At 37.4% G+C, this 22,492-nt stretch overlaps 1 protein-coding gene across 1 annotated transcript in view; it reads right to left on the bottom strand.

Moving 5' to 3' along the window:
• Positions 1 to 2,140: 2,140 nt before the first annotated feature.
• The window catches only part of SLC45A2 (solute carrier family 45 member 2), a 61,978-nt gene continuing 41,626 nt past the window's right edge, over positions 2,141 to 22,492 (bottom strand). The window contains exons 5-7 of the mRNA XM_074201682.1: positions 17,617 to 17,740; positions 11,679 to 11,884; positions 2,141 to 2,850 (exon numbers count right to left, since the gene is read on the bottom strand). Of these exons, the coding sequence (XP_074057783.1) occupies positions 2,629 to 2,850; positions 11,679 to 11,884; positions 17,617 to 17,740 (552 nt within the window). The 3' untranslated portion in view covers positions 2,141 to 2,628. The remainder of the gene's footprint in view (positions 2,851 to 11,678; positions 11,885 to 17,616; positions 17,741 to 22,492) is intronic.

Here is a 22,492-nt window from a genome sequence, read left to right as displayed (position 1 = left end):
TGAATGGAGCACTATAAGTATATGTGAAGGAAGACATATTTAAGTTCATCCTACTTTCCTGATTATCCATTTCCATGAGGTTAACCAGTCACCATATAACAACCAATTAAGACCATAACAGACTAGCTCTATATTGATCAATAACTCAGCTAGACAGTGACATTGGTAGAAAGAGGGAAGCATGACCTTGGTATTATGAAATCCTAGTACATGATCCCATCCCGGGATATGCTACAAAGGGGAGCATAAAAATAGAGGCAGATTGTGGTCTGAAAGAGTTAGAACCTTTATTGTGGGTCACAGTCTAAGAATTATAGTATTTATTCTCACATTCACTAATCCATCCAAAGTGTTAAATGTGCACAGCTTCCTCCCTAGAATAAAGGAGGCTACCTCTTGGTAAATCATAGACAAGAGTCATCTTCTCTACTGCACCACTGAACCATCCGAAAGGATATGGAGGGCCAGGTGGGCAACTATTGTATGGAATAAAAAGCATTAGACGATGCATTAGATGGATAGTTCAGTTTTTCAAACCATATGGCCCAATCTGTCCTCAATAATTTGTAAACTAGAATAGTCATATATTGGAGAGAACAGGAAGGGGGAAGAATGTTATTTCCTCCTCACCCCACAGAGGTTTAGACTACAGTCCACCTATAAATTCACTGTGACTATATAATTCAAGTCCAATACCCAGAGCCCAAGGAAGGAGAGAGTGATTCTGGTCTTGTGTTCTGCACATTTATGATTCTGAGTTTTGAGCAGAAAGAGGAAAAGGAGAAACATTACTGAGAGAAGAAAAGATTTTGAGGGATATTAGATTAGAAGGGAGATTCAAAGATAGTTTTGTATTCATCAGGAATGAGGAATTAGATAGCTTCCAAAGACCTTTTGCCCTTTCCATCTCCCTGTATCCTTTTATCCTTTGCCCTTCCAACTTCTCCATCAACCACCAACCAACCACATAACAACAAAACTTAATATACCAACACCTGAATTTATAGTTAAAACAGGAGTCTACCAATCGTTACTTATTCTCCCTCTTTCCAGCTAGGTGAATCAATGGAGAGTGCTAGGTCTGTAGTCAGAGAGCCCTGAATTCAAATTTGACCTCAGATACTTACTGGCTATGTGACCCTGGGCATGTCTCTAGACCTCTGCCTGCCTCAGTTTCCTCAAATGTAAAATGGGTCATTGTGAAGATTGAATAATATCTGTAAAATGGTTGGCAGAAAGTAGGCACAATATAAATACTTATTCCCTTCCTTTTCTATCTATAAGGTACAACATGATGAGGTCCTGCTAACCTCCCCATCTACATATATTCATCACCTATGGTGGCTGTATTTCAGGGTTTCTCCCCTGAGGACATTGTGTTCCAGGTTTTCTATCTCTCTTTAACTTAATTTGTCTTAAGAAGTTGTTTCAAGGGTAGGTAGGTTTTGTTCTATTTGTTCCAGATTTCTTGATCCACTTGCCAAGATTTCTAGTGATGGCTATGAGTGATTATATGTAGCCAGGAATCTGTCATTTATTCCCTCTAAATTTAAAAACGAACAAACAAAAAAATCAGATATCTCATCTTCAATGGCATGTAAGTGATTTTAATTCCCTGGAAATTTCTCCAAATATTCATCCAGCTAACATAACAGCTATACTAACTCTTTATATATTGTAGTGGTGGTAATGGTTATAAAATGACATATACATTTAATAATATTTAATATCCTGCCCAAAGGAGAGAGGACTCTACTAAGAAAAAGAAAGACCACCTAAAGACTTTTTAACTAGCAAACCTACAACAAACAATTTAAGAAAGGAAAACATCCCTCCAGAAAATTAAATAAAATAAAATACTTTAAAAGTAAGAAAGAAGACAGAAAGGGAAAGAGACTATGATGAAATGTTCCTAGATTGTTTGAGGGAAAAAATAAAGGCAAGTAATTCCCAAAGTACCTAGGATCTTATCTTCTTCTTCTTCTTTTTTTTTTGGGGGGGGGATCTTATCTTCTACAAGAATTATGTCTGACAAAAACAACTGAACTGCAGAAAAGCTTCTATGGACATATGCATACACAATACTTTTCATTGAGAACATGTGGAATTTAATTTTTTAAAGTGAATTGCATGTGTTCAATATTCAGTTATAAAGTATATTATTTTTATTCATTTAGCTAAAGATACTAAAAATGAATAAACTTAATTTTTAAAAATTACCAACATACTTTAAAATACAAACCTAAAAACAGGAGATAGAAAATGTCCATTTTTGGAGACATATAGGCACATTCAGTGCATTCAGCCCAGTCTACTTTTATAGTTAACCAGGTCAGAAATCCTGCAATTTCCTTTTCGTCCAAAAGATGGCCCTTTGATTCTATCTCTTGAGCAAGCAGTGCCTAAATTAAGAGCGACTGTGTTCCAGAGATTTGTTGGGAACTGATGCAGGCACAGGTCATTTATGCCCCTTTCTTATCTTCCCTTCTAGATTGGAAAGGACTGTGTCTTCTTTTGAATCTCTGAAAGAAAACACAAGTCTTCTTTAGACAGATCAGCAAAACACAAAAAATCAGAAAGATGAAATTACCCATTAAACTGATCTGATTCCATTGTCTCTTTATTGTTTTATTCCACATATCTAACAAAGAGAGCCACGAAGCAGCAGCCAAATAAGGACACAGCTGAAGCCACAATCACCACCACAGATACAGTCCCAGCAGAGATGATCAAGAACCCCAGGCCTATTCCAACGAGGATCTGAGCCAGTTGCACCATGCAGGTCAGGGCTGCACAATCAATTCCCTTCCCTCTGCCACCATTGGAGGTCATCCCTGTGTCCTGTTGCTTCTGTAACAAGAGCACAAAAGACTCCATCACATAAGGGGTATGTGTGTGTCTCTCAGTGACACATACAGAAACAGACAGAGAGAGAGAGAGAGAGAGAGAGAGAGAGAGAGAGAGAGAGAGAGAGAGACTAGGTACTTTATTCCTTCGCATCACACAACAGCACACAAAGAATCTGTCAGATCCTAACCCAGAATGGTAGTACCAAATCAAAGTGACCTCAGAAAGACAGGAGTGAACAATTCTGAATCCACTCATTTTTTCCATTCTTAGCCACTAGACTCTGAAAGATGATCAGAATGTACATAGAGCTGGTGATTGAATTTGACTGTCACTTTTTTTCTTCTTACTATTCAATTGTTTCAATCACGTCTAACTATTTACGATCCCATTTGGGGTTTTCTTGGCTGATATTGGAGTAGTTTGTCATTTCCTTCCCCTACTCATTTTAAAGATGAGGAAACTGAGGCAAGTGAGATTCAGTGACTTGCCCAGGGTCATACAGCTAGTAAGTATCTGAGGTTGGATTTGAACTCAGGAAGACTCCTCTTCCTGACTCCAGACCCAGCACTCTATCCACCAAACCACCTCAATGCCCTCACTTGTCTAGAAATAAATGATTGTTGAAGATACATAATGTGGTCCTCAGTAAAAAGGTTCTTCCTTTACTTAAGAAGCTGTTTAAACCCAGGAGCTCTGCACTGGTAGTATTGGCACCCCCTTATCTCATGTATATTTGCAGGAATGTATGTTATTTCTGTAGAACCTGCCAATCAAGATATAGATGTCAGGAGACTTTTTGGGGTAATTTTCTGGAGTAGAGTCACATTGAGTCTAGATCCCTGTTTACCATTTTCTCTCTGTGGATGATCAGACAATGGTTAGATTAAGAGAGTGTCATTGGAGGTATTTACCCAGTCTTAAGTGATTAGTTTCTTGTTTAAGATTGACATTTGACAGTTCCTCCTTGTTTTGACTTTATCCATATAGTACCATAGGAAAAAGTGAGCCATCCCACATTCAGTTCTTTTATCACTGTTGTTATCCATGAGTACTATGAATAACAATATATGTGTTATTATGAATCTGAAAATATCCCCAAACTACTCAAAGATTTCTGGTCTTTATATAGAATTGATTATTATTAATATTTCTTACTTTAATCAAATCACATGTAAAAACAATTGCTAAAATTCATTTTTAAAAATTTGAGTTATATATTCAATCATTACAAATATTAAGTTGAACATTCATATTCAAATTACTTCCCATTTCTAATAAAATTTGGGAAAGAAAACTATCAAATACTTATGTAATAATGTTTTCAAATGTTTATTTTCAAATAAAGATGAACTCTGTCTCTGGTTGCAATATAATTTCTCTTCTGATGGCTTGTTGAGAGCAGTTGATTAAATACAGGAAAGAGCTAAATACTTTTACTTTCAACAAACAGGGTTGATTGTGGACCTTCCATTAGTCTGATCACCCTCTCAGAACAGTTCCTAAACTCTGACAACTACCTCAAGAAGAAGGAGAATATTTGTGGAGAGGGGAGGATGAGGGGTAATTTGCATATTTCCACCTCAAACATGGAGGAATGATATTTTATTCTTTAAACCATCTTGCAAATACTGGAAAACAATGGGAGTTTTCATGAACTCTACAGTAAAAATTTTAAAATTAAAAAAATTTTTTAAATTATAGATGAAATGATATTTACATTTGGATGGGAGAAATTTTTCCTTTAGGAATTTGGCTTTCAACAGTTCACCCTTTGCCAGAATAAGTTGATATTTCAGAGTTCTAAATGATTAGTTCTATAAAAGGCACCTCTCTTTTGTTGGGCTACAATGCTTATTATTATGGATTTGCAGTGCAATGTCCTAGAGGATTTTACCAGATGTGATCAGCTGGAAGCAGCTGCCTCATTATTCTACCCTGGACTACACATGGTGCAAGATAAAATTCACTTTATTAGTGTCGAAATCAGTCAAATCAAGTAGAAAAGACAATTCCCTTAATGAGGTGAGCAGCAGACTTTAAAACATGATTGAATTCTGATCACAGAAGAGCAGGCAGTGCATCCAATCAAACCATTTCCTCTGGTGTATCATCAAATTCTTTAGTTCCAGTAAATCTTTTTTAAACATTACAAGTGGACTTGAGTATTTAAATTTATTGTTTTCTGACCACTGGACCAAAAGGATGAGATGACTTTCCAGTCATCTTAAAAAAGAGCACCAAGACCCTTGGATATGTCACAGAAATTACATCTGGATTACTTTGAATTTTACCAAATTTTGACCTTGCAAATAGAAAATGGAGGTAGAGATAAACCATTGTGGAGGGATGAAGAAAGCTAATATACATATCCAGAAGGCATCTCTTATTCTCAACTTCTATTGAAAAGAATCTTAGACTACTCTTGAAGTGCAAAGCTCTCTCTAATTGGTAAAACTTTTGCCTCATCTTGCTAAGCATTGGGTCTCCATTCTACTTCCTGGCTATCCTCCTACTATGTAATACTCCCTCTCTATGGGAATTGTTGTTCAATGGAATCTGACTATTACCCCATTTGAAATTTTTTTGGTAAAGATATTGGGGTGGTCTGCCATTTCCTTCTCCAGCTCAATTTACAGCTGAAGAAACTGAGGCAAACAAGGTAAAATGACTTGTACAATCACAGATAATAAATGTCTGAGGTTGGATTTGAAGTGAGGTCTTCCTAACTCCAGACTCATTGCTCTATCCACTGAGCAACCTAATTGCCTCTCCTGATTTATGTTGCCTTGAGGATAAGGACTGTCTTGTATTTGTATAGTGTATACACATAGAAAGTTCTTAAGAAATGGACTATCTCTCCTACTCTATATATACATTTTGCGTTTTTCTTGTCTAAGTCTCTAATTTCATCGTATAGGTAAAACAACTATCAATGCAGACTGATAACTATGCTGCAACTTAGAGTCTTAAGCAGTGGGGGTGGGGGGGAGGGGGTTTGGGAAGGTAAGGCAGGGTTGAAGTTAAGAGATTTGCTTATAGTTTTAAAGGCAAATCCTCCGTTTGGAAGACTAGGTCTGTATCAGCTTTTCACAACACCTCCATGGTAATCAATGAAAAAGGATTGACAGGTTGAACTGATCAATGAATAGATAGAGAGCACAGGATTTCCCTAGCCAGAGGCAGGAGGCCTTTCCCATTGTCACATACAAAATTCCTCCCTTGCCCATTTTTTTTTAGTTTTTTGCAAGGCAAATGGGGTTAAGTGGCTTGCCCAAGGCCACACAGCTAGGTAATTAAGTGTCTGAGACCAGATTTGAACCCAGGTACTCCTGACTCCTGGGCCAGTGCTTTATCCAGTATGACACCTAGCCACCCCTTCTCCCTTGCCCTTTAACTGCTTTAGGCCACTTATTTTCCTCACTAATTCGTGGTCCTGACTATAACACCTGGGTGCATAGATGTGATTTGCCTAGTCTATTCCCCACTACAGAGATCTCCAGAGTGGGTGGAGAACTTTAAGAGATGTCTCCCCATTGAAATTCTAGATTACCTGTGATATCAGCTCAAAAAACATCCTGACCCTGAAATATAGAGAAAGGGGATTCACAAACCTTATATATGCGCAAGTCTTCCCCTTGGGCTCCAGAAATTGCCTAATAACAAATTAAAGGGAGATAACTAGGTGGCACAGTAGATAAAGCACCAATCCTACAGTTGGAAAAATTCATCTTTCTGAGTTCAAATCAGACCTCAGACACTTAGTAGCTGTATGACCCCTGGGCAAGTCATATCTCTGTTTGCCTCAGTTTCCTCATCTGTAAAATGAACTGGAGAAGGAAATGGCAAACCACTCGAGTTTCTTTGCCATGAAAACCCCAAATGGGGTCACAAAGAGTCATGCCTGAAACAGCAAATAGAAATTAACTCTTTGAGTCAGAGAGAGACATATACTTGTTGTCTTCAAGATAGAGACTCTCCTTATCTTAAGATGAAGCAGAGGTTAGAGGGCTGAGGCTAGACTCAGGAAGACCTGGATTCAAATCTGACCTCAGACACTTATTAGATATTTACTAATCTGTGTACATGTTATTCCCACTAAAGGAATGCAAGCCCTTTGAGGTAAGGGTCTATTCTTAACATTTTTTTTCTTAACACAGATAAGTGTCAACATAACATGGTAGGTACTTATGAAATGCTTTTACAATTGAATTGAATTCACTTCAATAAAGAAAGCATGGTGTAGAAGACAGGGTACTAGTTTTAGAGTCAGGAAGACCTGGATCTAAATCCTGCTTCAAAGACTTGGTAGCAGTGTGACCCTAGAGAAGTCACTCAATCTCTTCTTTATTTTCATCATCTATAAAAAGAGGGAGTGGAATAGAGCATCATTAAGATCCCTTCCAGGTCTAAATCTATGACCTTATGTATTAAATTGGAGTGAACAGCACCTTGTTTCTGAAGGTAGAAATACCTGTGTTCAGAGAATCCTAGATCCAGAGTTGGATAGGACTTCAGAGGCCATTTATCTAAATCCTGGGTTTAGATCTCAGCTCTGCCTCTTAGGACCTAGGTGACCTTGGGCAAGCCACATAATCTCTCTGGGTTCAGTTTTCTCAAAAATAAATGGGGGGGGGGGCGGCGGCTAGATGGCACAGTGGATAAAGCACCGGCCTTGGAGTCAGGAGTACCTGGGTTCAAATTCGGTCTCAGACACTTAATAATTACCTAGCTGTGTGGCCTTCGGCAAGCCACTTAACCCCGTTTGCCTTGTAAAAAAACCTAAAAATGAATAAAAATTTTAAAAAATGAGGGGAGGGGGCAGCTAGGTGGCACAGTGGATAGAGCACCAACCCTAGATGCAGCAGGACCTGAGTTCAAATCCAACCCCAGACACATAATAATTACTTAGCAGTGTGACCTTGGGTGAGTCACTTAACCCTGTTGCCTTGGAAAAACAAATAAATGAATGAATAAATAGATAAATGAGGGGATTGAATTAGGAATCTTTCAAATTCTTTACAACTCTAGTTCTTACTGACTACAGGACCATGTCTCTATACACTTTTCCTTTCAGAATTAATTCAGTGACTTCTATTCTAGGCCCTGAGCCTACAAAGATAAACATAACAGCAGCCCCTCACCTAAAGCAGTTTACATTTAAGTGGAAGAAACAAAGACCCAGATAAGGATATACAAAACATAAAGTAATTTGGAGAAGGGCATTAACAGCTGGGGGGGGGGGCCTAGGGGAGATTGAATCCTTCCTCATACTGTATGATCCAAGACATGTCTCCTCATCTGTAAAATGGGGACAATAATATCTGTAGTGCCAACCTCACAGGTCTTGGTAATGGGGATCATATGAGCAATTGTATGAAAAGTCGGTGGCAAACTTTAAAGTATTAGCTTAATTCAGTTATTATTAGTAGTAGTAGTAGTAATAGTAGTAGTAGTAGTAGTAGTAGTAGTAGTAGTAGTAGTAGTAGTAGTAGTATTTTCTCATGGTGTGGAGTGAACATGTCCAGAGTTTCCTTTCAACCTAAGGTACCTGATAGTCTTCAGTCTGATTCATAGTGATATATTTTTCAACAGCCAAAACCCTTAGGGGAAAAAAGAACTTTCACAGAAATCAGACATTTTCACTTATCTTGCAAGTTCCAACTTTTTGCCAACAGAGAAGGGAGGTGGGGATGGATGGATGGTCATAGAACTGGTTGGTCAGGACAAAGATACCCTGCTGTATATACCCATTCTTCCCATGAGAGCATAACCAAGAGTCCTGGGAAAATGAGTCAGAGCCTACTGGACTTCCTGTGGTAGTTAATCAAATTCCAAATTAAGCCATTTTCTTTCTTAGTGACTGCTACAACCATGGACAAAGCAGCCTTTCAGGATCTAAAAATGCCATAACTTTTTATGTGAAGAGGCAGTAATGAGAGAGTAGTGTTCAATTCAAATCATTAAGCACTAGCTAGTCCATGGCCAGGCTCAGCCAGGCAAGCAAGAAGGCTCATCCAGGGAACATGGCTGCTCATATACCCTCTGCATTTGGGCCTAGGACACTAGATTTATTTTATGTTAAATTAATAGCATACAATCACTTAATTTTTTTTTTAGTTTTGGGCAAGGTCTTGAGTAAAATTTACTTTTCTATGAGGTGCATTCTCTACATCCACTGCTCCCAGAAATAATACCATTCCATCTTTATTGGGGAAGGATAGCAGCTGTGGAAGTGGTGTTGGTGTTGTTAGTTGGTGGTTGGAGTTGGGAGTGGGGTGGTGGTAGTAGTGGTGTTGTTGTTGGTTGGGTGGTGATGGTGGGTGGTTGTGATTGTGTGGTGGTGGTAGTTTGTGGTTGTGGTTGTGTGGTAGTGGTGGTGATGGTGGTGGTGGTGTGGTGCTGGTGGTGGGTTGGTCTACTTTTATAGGCTTACAAGTATTCAGATATCATGAAAGAGGACTAGACAAAGTTTCAGGAGATTGGATTTAAGGTTTGGTTCCATCCTTCACTAGATGTGTGACCCAGAATAAGTCATTTAGCATCAGTTTTATTAAATACAAGATGGCAGAGACTCTTCTGAAGGAAAAAAAGGTCCTCCTTAAAAAAAAAAAAGGACTGTGTGTTGAATGCACTGCAAGCTCAAAATATGTCAACAGAGTGGCATGGCAGCTACAAAGCTAATGAGTTTTTCTTTTATTTTCTTTTGTTTCACTTGAGAGAGAGGGAGGGAATGAGCATTTACATAGGGCCTACTATGTATCAGACATTGTGATAAGCACTTAACAAATATTAAATTTTGTTCTTCATAACAAATCTGCAAGATGAGTACCATTACTGCTTCCATTTTGCACTTGAGCCAGCTAGTAAGTATCTCAGGTCACATTTGAACTCAGATCTTCCTGATTTTCAGGTCTAGCATTCTATCTTCTGTGCAGAGACTGAATCTTCCTCCCTCCCTCTCTGCTCCCTCACAGTCACAAACCACTGCCCATTGGCACAGAAGTTTTGACTATTTCTGATCTGGACCGCTCCTTGGACAGCTTAGCCCCACACCACCCCAAAAGAGGCTCACCATATTGGTTCCAAACTGAGTGCAATTGATTGGCTAAAGCCCTACTAAGCACTTTGCTCCTGAATTCAAGTGATCTGCCAGTCTTTGCCTCCCTAGTAACAGGGACTATAAGGCTTGCTAAGTCACTAATGTGAGTATGGTTTTCATTAAAAGGGACATAGTTTCTTGAATAAGAGGGAGTGCTATGGTATTCTATTTTTCTAATCTATTACCAGTGTCAAACCATAGTTGGATATTGAGTCAATAAGTTTTGGGCTCCACATTCTAGGTAGGATGATATTAAGTCACAGAGAGTCAGGAGAAGATATCCAGGTCCTTGGGCCTTGACTTCATGACATTTGTGGAGCCACTGAAGGAACTGGGTTAGTATCTGAAAAAGGAAAGACTCAGACTCAGAGGGATATGCTAACTATCTTCACGTAATAGAAAATCCTTGCATGAACTGATGCTGAGCGAGATGAGCAGAACCAGAAAAACACTGTACACCCTTAAAGCAACATGGGGGTGATGATCAGCCTTGATGGACATACTCATTTCATCAGTGCAACAATCAGGGACAATTTTGGGCTGTCTGCAATGGAGAATACCATCTGTATCCAGAGAAACAACTGTGGAGTTTGAACAAAGACCAAGGATCATTAATTTTCATTTAGAAAAAAAAACTGATATCTTATTGACTGATCTTGTTATCTCTTATACTTTTTGTTTCTTCCTTAAGGATATGATTTCTTTCTCATCACATTCAATTTGGATCAATGTACAAAATGGAAACAATGTAAAGACTGACAAATTGCATTCTGTGGGGGGAGGGGAAGGGAAACAAGACTAGAGGAAAAAATGTAAAACTCAAAATAATTAAAATCTTTAATAAAAAAAGTAATAGAAAATCTTTCATGTGCAAGAGGAATTATGTTTGACCCCTGAATTTCACATTTTTGACCCCTTGAAAATTTCAGATAGGTCAATGTACAACTTAATGTAACAAAACATCTTAACAACTGAACATCATCCAAAAATATATTGAGTCAACTTCTGAAGTCATGGAGATTCCTTTTTATTGGAGGTCTTTAGGAAAAAAACTAACTACTTTTTGAAAATGTATAGTGTATATAATAGTGTGTATAATCTATATCAGATCACTCTCTTTGGGATGGGGAAGAAAAAGAGAGAAGGAGGAAAAGAAAGAACTCAAAATCTTACAAAAAAAATCAATGTTTTAGGGAAAAATCAAATAAAAAAATGAAAAAATTACATATAATACCTGAAGGTGGTTAATAGCATGATATAGATAAGTAAAGGAAAATAGGTCCTGTCATGTGAAATTTAATATGCATTAAAAAATAGAATACATATGTGAGTTTAAAAAAAGAAAATATATAGTAGGAATTCTTTTTTCAAGTATAGGTTGGTGTAGAAAACTTCTGACATCTCCTGATTTGAAGATTTCGTGATCTCTGAACAGCCTCATTTTTTCATCTTTCAGATAGTGAGAATGCAGATATCATCTAACTTACAGGGTTGTTGTGAAATGCAAATGGGATTGTATTAATATGAAATGTGTTTTATAAACTAGAAAGTGCTGTGCAAACATGGACCACTGCTCAGATAAACAAGATGTTTTAAGATTTTATGATCATTCTCAGTATTGCTGGCTGTCTGGGAACCTCAGTTACTGTGGCTTGAATTTCTTCTACTCCTCTGGCTTTTCAAGCAGCCCTACCTTCCAGGGATTAGTCTCCCAGGAGCTAAGACTCACCTCCTCCTCTTGATGGTATTCAGCAATAAGATGGAAGGGCACAGTGTACAGAGTACTTGACATCACTCCAAAGAAAGCACAGAGGACCAGAGTGGAATGAACATTGGGAAACAGTCCAATAAATCCAGTCCCCAGGCCAAAGAGCAGGTACCCCATAATGTAAAGTCCTTTTAACCCCACATAGGATAATAGAACTTTCTGACAATCTGTGGAAAGAAAAGAGAAGGAAAAAAAATTACAGGTGGCTTGGCCTTCAAATAGGGAATGATTTTAGTTATTTTTTGCTTTGCAGATTCACTTTAGAAGACTATTTGATAATTGGTCAATAATCAAAGTTTAGCCTAATCTTGTCTTGAAAGTAGGTGGCTTTGAAACTCAGTTTTTAACCCTTTCTTCTAAAGAGAAGGATCTGCAAGTCTAGGTCTGTTCTTTCAGAGGAAGGGTCAGTCACAAGTTTTCAGGCCACTGAAAAATTAAAAAAGTAAAAGGGAAGTAAGACACCGAGACTGGGAGACCAAATGAACTGGAGCAAAAGCTTGAATCTCCCATTCCTGATGAGACCATTGTTTTCAGCCATAGCTTTACCTTGCAAATGCAGGGTCGAGGCTGTGCCAGTTTCATGGACTGGTACAAGCTTTCATAGAACTGCTCTCAGTACAAGGTAAAGGGAATATCTGACAATCATTTTAATGAGATAAACATAGGTAGAGGTTCCCCTTGTACTTCACATAGTATTTTGCTGGGGAATCTCTTAGGTACTTCATGGATTTTTTTTTAAAGTTTTTATTTTTTTATTTTGATCTTTTAATTGCTTTTTAAAAAAATACACAATCCCTCATGTAACTTTTCTTTTTTATCTTGTTTTATTTAATATTTATTTAATAGATCTTTTATTGTAACTTTGAAAACTATCCTGATTATCTGTTCTTCCTCCTGAACCTCCTCTTCTGTGCATTTAAAAATTTTTTTGAATGATCATTTTCTTTATTGTTATTGATTGTGAAGCATGGAATACATTGGCACAGGATCATCTGGCATGGTGTACCCTCATCAGAGAAAGTGCTGTACTCTATGACAAAGGCAGAATTGAAGCAGCTCAAGGGAAATGTGACATACGTATGTTTAGAATCACTGTAGGTGATCAAATAGACTATTTGTGCCCAACCTGTGGTAGAGCATTCCAAGCTTGTATTGCTCTGATCAACCACAGTCAGAAAAACCCTGTAATTTGTCCCAAATATAATAATGTCATTTTAGTCTTCTTTGATAACAAAGGACAAGAACAAACCATTGCTAGCTCCTCTCCCCTTTTGACCATACAAATAAAAAAAAAGAAACTTGCAACAAAAACAAATTCCCTTGTAAAGTTATGTTATTATTTTGCATTATATGGCAGCTAGGTGGATGGAGCATCAGGCTTAAAGTCAGGAAGATCTGAGATCAAATCCAACCTCAAACACTTTCTAGATGTGGGACCCTAGGCAAGTTACTTAATTCTGTTTGCCTGTTTCCACATTTGTAAACTTAGTAAGAGAAGGAAATGGCAAAACAATCCAGTATCTTTGCCAAGAAAACCTCAAATGAGGTCACAGAGGCATCCATGACTGAAATAACTAAACAACAACAAAATTGCAGCATACTATTTACTTGAATATTTGTTGTATCCTTAGATTAAACTATAAGCTCCATGAGAGTAGGAAATTTTCTCTCTCACTCTGTCTTGGTTTTTCATTCTCTCTGTCTTTGTCATACTTCTATATGACTCTCTTCATTTCTCTGCCTCTATCTGTCACAACACACACACATATGCATAACACATTCACATATGCATACACAAAATGAATAATAAAGAAACTTGAACAGTTTCCACTCCATTCTAGAATGGATTTTTCTATATCCAGCCAGCTAACCACTTAGCTCCCCCTCCCCTAGGAGTCCAGATGCTTATTTTCTCACTCATTTGGAGTTAGTGCTTAGGATCATTTTGATGGAAGCCAATGCTTGGGAAATGACAAACCCGAAATGTGATCCTTCCATTAATTTCATATAGCATGTGCAAAGCTGTTACCCCAGGATCAGAAGAACAAAATGGACCTAATAAAATTTTGCTGTTGTTGTTGATTCTTGTCAGATTAGATGTATGCACATTATTACTTAAGATACCCCAATGACAAACATCTGGAATTTGGGATCCCTTTTTGATCATGGAAATGCATTTATCTGGGCCAGGAGGCCAGGCAAAAAGAGCACCAACCAGGGCAAAATAAATTTTAGAAATATAAAGACATTATGTTAAAAACACCAGTAGGGGTGGCTAGGTTGCACAATGGATAGAGCACTGGCCCTGGAGTCAGGAGTACCTGAGTTCAAATCCAACCTCAGACATCTAATAATTACCTAGCTGTGTGGCCTTGGGCAAGCCACTTAATCCCATTTGCCTTGCAAAAACCTAAAAAAAACACCCGACACCAGCAAAGACTACTTGGACAAAACTCCTGAGCATTTGTCAGAAGAATCACTAATTTTTAGTGCTGGTTCTCATTTAGTCACTGATGTACCATAGGACCCTCTTTTAAATCGTTCTTTTTAGTGTCTCGGTAGTTCTTCCTCTAGGATGAGGCTGTATTTTCTTAGTCAATATAATATAATAATCTCCAAAAAAGAAAAACTCTCTAGGAGGAGGGAAGGAGAAAATTTGAAACTCAAAATCTTGTAAAAATGAATGCTAAAAATTGTCTTTACATATAATTGGAAAAAATAAAATACCATTTAAAAAAAAGAAAGAAAAAATACTTTGACTCTTAAGGGATAGGAAAACCTGGGCAGCAGGCCATCAATTAGAATAGCAGTAAAAAAAGATGGTTAAAATGGTAACCATTCTGAGCACCTCAATGAGATGAGCCAGAGTTAGAAATTATTTTTAAATAGATGGACTCATGGTATCCTTAACTTCAGTGGAAGGGAAAGAGCACTGGAGTTAGAATCAGACAATTTACTTTTGAAATTCAGCTTTGACCCTTCATTGCTAGGGAACCCTGGACAAAATCATATCATCCCTCAGAGTTCTTATCCTATTATAAAGGAAAAGTAAGGATTCACTACCTACTTAACAGGGTGATTGAAAGGAAAACATTTTGTGGACCTTAAACCAAAATATGAATTAATATTATTATAAACTATAACTAGAATTAGGTTAACAAAGTTTTATTACTTGTAAATGAAGAATTTGAAATGAATGTGACAATCATCATACATAATGGGAGTCCTAAAAGAGTTATGGTCCTCAGATGACAGTCAAGATATCCACATCATAGAACTGAAAGGTCATTGGAGAGGACATTTAGTCCAACCCCTGCTGGAATAGGAGACTTCTCTTCAACATTTCAGACAAGTGGTCATCCAACATCTCCTTTAAGAGAGGCAGGGTACAATAAAATAGATGAATCACTGAACTCAAAGTCTGTAAAATATACACTGGAATCTTAGCTCAGACACTTATTAGACTCTGGGAGTCTGGGAGAATCACTTAATCTGTCTGAGTCTCAGATTCCTCATCTGTAAAATGAGGAGGTTGGACTCCATGACCTTCAGCTCCAGATCTATGAACTATGACCTACTGTGATAGAGAACTTGTGACTTACTACCACATGAGGCAGCCCATTCCATTTTGGGTTAGTTTTAATCATTAAGAAGATTCTTCTTGTAATAAGTTTGAATATGCCTGTCAGAAACTATTATCCTAGTTCTGACCTCTGGAGCCTGGTAGATTAAGTCTAATTATTATTCCATGTATTTTGAAGTCCTTCATACAATTCACTGAATCAAAATCACAAAATTGCAGATTTGTTGGGACCTTAGGTCTTCTAGACCAACCTATACCTGAACAGGAAAGGACTTCAAATTCATGAGGGTGCTTAAACTCTATTTTCCTAACAATCTTAAATGTATATCACACCCCCTTCTATCCCTGAAAAACTTATGAATTCACATTCTTTATATTTAAAAAATGTTAAACAAAACAAAAATAAACTTCGACCTAAACCTTGCAAATCAATAAAAACTGACCACAAATGCAAATGAAAGCAACAAGAGGAAGGTTGATAGGCTGGGGAAGGACCTTGAGCTTATAAAGGATCATCCTGGAATATTTTGCCTGGAGAAAAAAAGAGGGATTGCAGTTGGGTTGAAGAGGGAGGAGGAGAGCATTTAATACTTCATTATTTAAAGTGCTACCTTGTAAAAAAGGTTAGACTTGTGTTTGCTCTCACAGGGAAGGATTGAGAGTAGCAGGGGAACATTATGGTGAGGAAAATTAGGCTTAATGTAAGACAAAACTGTCTAAAAATGAGAAAGTCAAAAAAGTGAACCTTAGTCTTTTGAACAATATCTGAATGATCACTTCTTTCATTTATTATAGAGAGAATTTTTGTTCAGGTACAGGTTAGACTCAATAGCCTCTAATGCTTATTCCAATTTGAAATTGGAATTGATTCTCAAGTGACTTATGCAATTAATATATGGTCAGGCCTAAAAATTGGGCCCTGTCTTCTGATACCTAATCCTCTGTTCTTTATCATCATGTTCTTCCTAGGATCTATGGTTATCAGTAAGCTCTCCAGGTCTGTGTTATCTACAAATTTAGTATGCATGTATAATATCACTTCATTTAATTCATTATTTAAAATATTGAACAATTCAGGACCAGGAAGCAAAATCTACTAAAGGTTTCTACCTAAGTTCACATAGAGATATTAATCTATTATGAATACAACTAATAGTGCTGCTGTCTGGATCATGTGTTACCACCTTATAAACAAGAAGAATCTCTTGTACGGAATTAATGCAGACCATGATAAATCTGATTAAAAGGACAAATTCCTCATTGATCAGAGGAATGCAGCATTTTTAAAAAAATTGTTTTATTTTATTTTCCCTCAGTTGCATGTACAAACAAGTTTTAACGTTCATTTTTTAAAACTTTGAGTTCTGAATTCTTGCCCTTCTTCCCACCCCTCTCTCGTTTCACATTGAGAAGGCAAGTAATTTTATATGGGTTAAAAATGTGTAGTCATATAAAACATTTCAATAATGGTCATGTTGTGAAAGAAAACATAGAAGCCCTCCCACACCAAAAAGATACCTCAAGAAAAATAAAACAGCAAAAAAGTATGCTTCAATCTGTATTCAGTCATCATTATCTCTCTCTCTATGGAGGGATAGTTTCTTTATCAAGAGTCCTTCAGGGTTGTCTTGCATCATATAGTATGATTTTTGAGACTCAGTAATTAACAAAAAGATATGAGGTAATTCATCTTTTCCTGTCAAAGGGGTGAGGCAGCATAGAGGAGAGGTCTTTAGAGGTGAAATGTTACATTTATTGTCAGACTTGGTTTATGTATTGGTTTACTTTAAAATTCTGCTTTATAAAGGTGTACTCAGTCAGGAAATCCTGGATTCAAGTCCCACCACTGACACTTAGAAGCTGTGTGACCCGAAAAAAATCATTTGACTTCTCAGTGTGCCAGATAACTCGTGAAGACTAAAAGCTACTGAGAAGCTACTCTGCACTGGAAAAAGAAGTAGCTTTATCTAGGAAGCAACATCCCTATATAGATAAAATTTCCGGTCCCAGTCCCTTCCCCTGAAGTGGATAACATAGGAGATAGGGGAGCACAGAAGGTGATATCAGGAAATAAAAGTAATATTAAAATAAAAGAACTGAAAACAAAATACTTTTTTAAAGTATATGAGGGGAAAAGATCTTTTAGTTAGGCAGCTCTGAAGTTTTATTCTTTACCTAGATGACTGAAATATTTCATGTCAGTCTCCAAAGTTTTGAAAGTTAAAATATTCATTAACAGATAGACCAGGTTGTGGCTGCCTTTGGTAGTGTTAAGGGATGGGGAAGGGCAGAGGGAGAGGAGAAAGGTTTTCTTACAAGAATACAACGAGGAAGACACTGAATTGATGCACAAGCCCCAACATCCAACTTCTACTCCTCTTTCGTAGATGAGAAAACTGGTAGAATTGTGTGGAGCATAAGGATCCCCATGATACACAATCTGAAACAGAAAGTTAATTGAATTGCTGAATAAAACATGTTTATTAGTATATATGATAACCACATAATCAAGAACACTGGAAAAAATCTTACTCAAGTGTTTTTGCTTATCATTCACCAGCCTCGAGAAGTGGGGAGGGAAGGTCGTATCATTGGACAATTAAAATATGTTGCCTACTGGGCCATATCTGGGGTGGGGGGAAGCTATTTTTGAGTCTTCACTACCCTTCCTGACTTTATGGTTTCCTCTATATAATCTATCCTGCTGCCAGATTATTCTTCCTGAATAACTCCACCATCCTCGTTTTTTTAAGGTTTTTTTGCTAGGCAATGGGGTTAAGTGGCTTGCCCAAGGCCACACAGCTAGGTAATTATTAAGTATCTGAGACCAGATTTGAACCCAGGTACTCCTGACTCCAGGGCCGGTGCTTTATCCACTGCGCCACCTAGCCACCCCTATCATCCTCTTTTCAAGGAAGATCCATCATAATTTGTCCACCCACCTTACTTATTATTCATCTTTCTCTTCCATCATTCTTCAGTATACACCTTCCATTGCAGTCAGATTCATATGTGATGAAAGAAACATTTTCTTTTTATTAGTAGAAATTGTCTCTATTATATCTAAAACACATCTAATGTTGTTACAAACCTGAAAGAAGTAATTCTAGGAACGATCTACCCTTAAGGAAGACAGGGAAGGACTTGGGCTCTGAAGACTTGCATTTGAAATCTGACTCTAACATTTATTGTATGTGACTTTGTCCAAGTCATGACCTTGGGACAGTCACTTCATATTTTTAGGTTTGTTTTCTTGTGTGTAAAATGAAGAGAATAGATTAAATGATCTCTAAGGTTGGAAGACCAAATATTGAAGCTGATGGTTAAATACTTTGGCCATATGATGAGAAGACAGAATTCATTGGGAAAAGTCCCTGAGGTTAGGAAAGATTGAAGACAAAAGGAGAAGGGGATGGAAGAATATAAATTGGATAGTTAGTTTTTCAGAAGCAATAAATATAAGTTTGGGCAGAGTTCAGGAGGTAATGGAGGATAGACAGACCTGGCATGCCATATGTTCCATGGGATCATGAAGTCTGAATGATAAAACAACAAAAAAGATCACTTTCAGCTTTTATAATTAATCAATAAGTATTAAGTGCCTACTCTTTTTCAGCCAAACAAAAATACTCATTAGCAGAAACACAAAGCTGCTTTTGGCAGGGTTGAAGTTGAAAAGGTAAGGGGAAGAACTGTGTTAGCAACTAGGAGGGAGTTAAAATGGAAATAAAATATACTCATTCCTCAAGAATTTTACCTTCTGTTGAGCAATTTCAAAGGTAATAGCAATAACCCTGCTGTTTAGATTAGACTGAGTCACTAGTTTGAACAAATTGTTGAGCTTTGCCTAATGATAGAAGTAGCCCTAATGTTAGGTTAAATGTACCTCTAACTATTATCACTCTTCAGAATGACTTTTTCTCATGCAGGACATAGTAGCAATAGCTTGGAACTATCCACATTGAAGTTCATTTGGAGAAACAAGGAAGGCAGACTTAATATTATACACAATGTTTAAGAGGACATAGGTGTGCTCGCCTTGTTGAACAAATCACATTGTGCAAACATATTTTGTTTAAACTCAGGTCTTGTCAGACAAATATCTGGTACTCTTGAATTCTAGCCTGGTCTCAGATTGCCCTATGGATCTTATGGGTACTTTTTTTGCTGAGGTCTTCTCCTGGCCCCCAGAATTGCCTCCTGGCATTGGACTTTGCTTTGTATTTCATATTTGCTATTTTGATAATTAAGTAGTCCTCCTGCTCCTTATTATTTGGTTCTTGCTTCTCCAATAATTAATATTCAAGCACCTGTGATTTCATCAGTGTGGGCATTCCAACCAGTGATAGAGAATGCAACTTATACAGGTCCTGTCTACCTTTTGTCTATATTCTTTCATATATTTATTATAGGAGTTCCACTCTGTCCTAGGAACCTTCCTCACAATTTCTTGATTTCTCAAGGATAACAATGGAACATACAGACTTTCCATTGGTTATGCCTTAATCTTGCTAGATGACTTGACCCCTCTTTTTTGTTATAGATTTCTTTAATGGCATAATTGGCACCACTCGTTTCTGTATAATTCTTTGTTTGTAATATGTTACAAACTTTCTTCATTGTCCTTTGGCTGATCTTCATCCCCTATTGTTTGCAGACTGTAGTATTCCACAATTCATTGTAGAATGACATAAGTCTGGTCATACAACATTCCCAGAAGAATGTTTTGTTAAAAAAAGAAAAAGATGATCCTTTGTCTTAAAGGTAACCTCAGAGTCATTGAAAGAATTTTTAATTTTTTCAGAGGCAATCCAGCTTTTATCTTCAAGTTGAATTCTAAGCCTAGATCATTGTCCCTCTGCAGTGTCCATTCAAAATATGAATGAACTCTAAGTTGTTTATTCAACTGTAAATCATAGTCTAAGCCGTAGATATTCTCCTTGGCTTAGTGTGGACAGTCAGGCCAAATTTGAGTGAATACAAATGTTATTTAGGAGGCTTTGCAATGTTCCAGGAATTAATATAGTCAGCACTCTATCAGCTACACATAGAAGCACCTGGAGGATCTCATCAACTTTAGGAAATTCTTGACACTAGAATCTCCTTGTCACTAGAACATAAATCTCCTTGTTGTTTATCTCAACTGACTCTTAACAATCATAAGATTGCCAAATAAATGTATCACAATTGTTAGGTCTTATAAAGAACCTTGTATAATTTTGGCACATACAAGAGACTTTTGGGGAGAAAACCCCTTAAAGATGGTATTTTACTCAACCAAAACAAATATTGCTTTGCTTTGTTTTGTTTTTTTTTAACATAATACAATAAGTACAACATGATTTTACCTTCACAAATTTCAGTCATTTGGGTAAAGATATTGTCTACATGTCACATGTAAAAGTCTTCCTTTTACCCTCAATAAGATATTCAAAGTTCTAGTCCAAAAGTTGAAGTATAACCTTTTCTCACTAGAGAGAATTCATGCTACATACTCTTAAACTATCTTTTCATCTAAGCTTTTCATTGTTCTTGGTGCTCAGCAATTGCCCAGGTTCTAAATAAAAATAGAATATTCACCACAATTACTAGAGTATAAAAATTCATCTCTGTTTTTGAGCTCCCACTGTGATTCTGGGAAATCTTTAACTCTGACTCACCTCATTCATAGGTTGATTTATTTAGTAATCACATGATTTATTAAAAAGCAACTCAAAAAGCCACAGCATAATTAAAAACAAACAGGGAGAAGGCACAGAGCAGCTTACAAGTAGCCACATTAGCTACTTTGCCTGAATGACTGACTCCCTTCTTTTGTTCTTCTTCCTGGTTAGTGGATATGGGTAAAGAATAAGGAAATAAATCGAAGGTTTGGAACTTACCAGGATCAGCCCAGAAAGTAAGAGGAAAAGGGGGAGGGGGGTGGAGAAAAAGCATTTACAAGTTGGAACTGCTCTTATTTGTTCACTCTGGGGAACACATAGAGCAGCCAGATCTCTCTACCAGTGAGTCCCTCTCTGCCCAATGCTAGGCATTCTCTTCCCAAAAGGGAGAAACCTTGCTCTAGAGGAATCCATTCTGAGTTGTAGTCTAGTCTAATTCCAGTTGAGGTGTGGAATTCTGAGCCTTCAGCATGGACACTCTGGGAAAGTGTTCTTTGCTCCTATAAGCAGGAGAGAGGGTTTTTCTAGGGCCAAGACTCTATGCTCTTCTTTCTGACCATAGGTTCTTTGTCATCTCTTCCACCTAATTAGAAACAGGGAGGCTTCTGAAATGGGAAGCTCTTGGTGAGGATCGGGGCCAGAGTTCTGGAGCATCACAGCCTTGACCCTTATTGGTTTTGTCCCTGTAGCCCAAGCTGTAAACAGTTAACAGTTACTGGCAAATTGAGGTGGATTCTGGGGAACTGGGGATGGTCACAGCTGAGATCTAGAGAGAAACAGTTTTCATGGAAGACTAGGGGATGGAATCAGATATTTTGATGGATGCAGGACCAAATGGAGCCTCATAGCTACTGTAAAAACCCTAGCCACAGGGAGACCAAGCAGGAGGCAGAATCCACTTCCATTGTTTCTGCTCCATTTATCTTCTCTGATTGCCTGCTTGCTAAGCTAACTTTGAAAAATTCCAAATTCTCAATTCCTTTCTTTAATTCTTTTGCTTAATCTGATAGGTAAGAGAAGATGATGAAGGGAGTCAACCAGGCAAAGAAGCTATTTTACAATGTCTTCTGGAAAGGTCCTCAATATATTTATTTTTTGACTATGCTATGGCTATAATAATAATAATAATTTATAAAACACTTTATGACTTGTAAAGCCCTCAATACAGCCCTGTGAGATGGTGATTAATATTCCCATTTTGTAGTTGAGGCAAGTGAGGCTAAGAAGTGCTGTGACTTGTCCAGAATCATACAGTTAGTAAGTGTGTTAAGGAGAATTTAAACTTAAGTCCTTCTGAAATCAAGCCTAGTGATCTCTGTTCTAAAACATCAGGTTGCATCATTTTACCTAGCTATTAGTTACTTTGTTGTGTTTTAGTGATCACTGAAAGGTTAATCACATAAGACTTATGAATGAAATTATCCAACAAAAACATATTTACCAAATTTGGGGTAGGGCTCAAGAATAGAAATTAGAGTTTTCCTATTCTAGTGATTATCTACAACTGTATCTAAATTTAGGGAGGGGAG

The sequence above is a fragment of the Macrotis lagotis genome, chromosome X (assembly GCF_037893015.1).
Source record: "Macrotis lagotis isolate mMagLag1 chromosome X, bilby.v1.9.chrom.fasta, whole genome shotgun sequence".
NCBI classification, from domain to species: domain Eukaryota; kingdom Metazoa; phylum Chordata; class Mammalia; order Peramelemorphia; family Peramelidae; genus Macrotis; species Macrotis lagotis.
The sequence above is the reverse complement of the archived record's forward strand: the minus strand, read 5'-3'. Positions and strand labels throughout refer to the sequence as shown.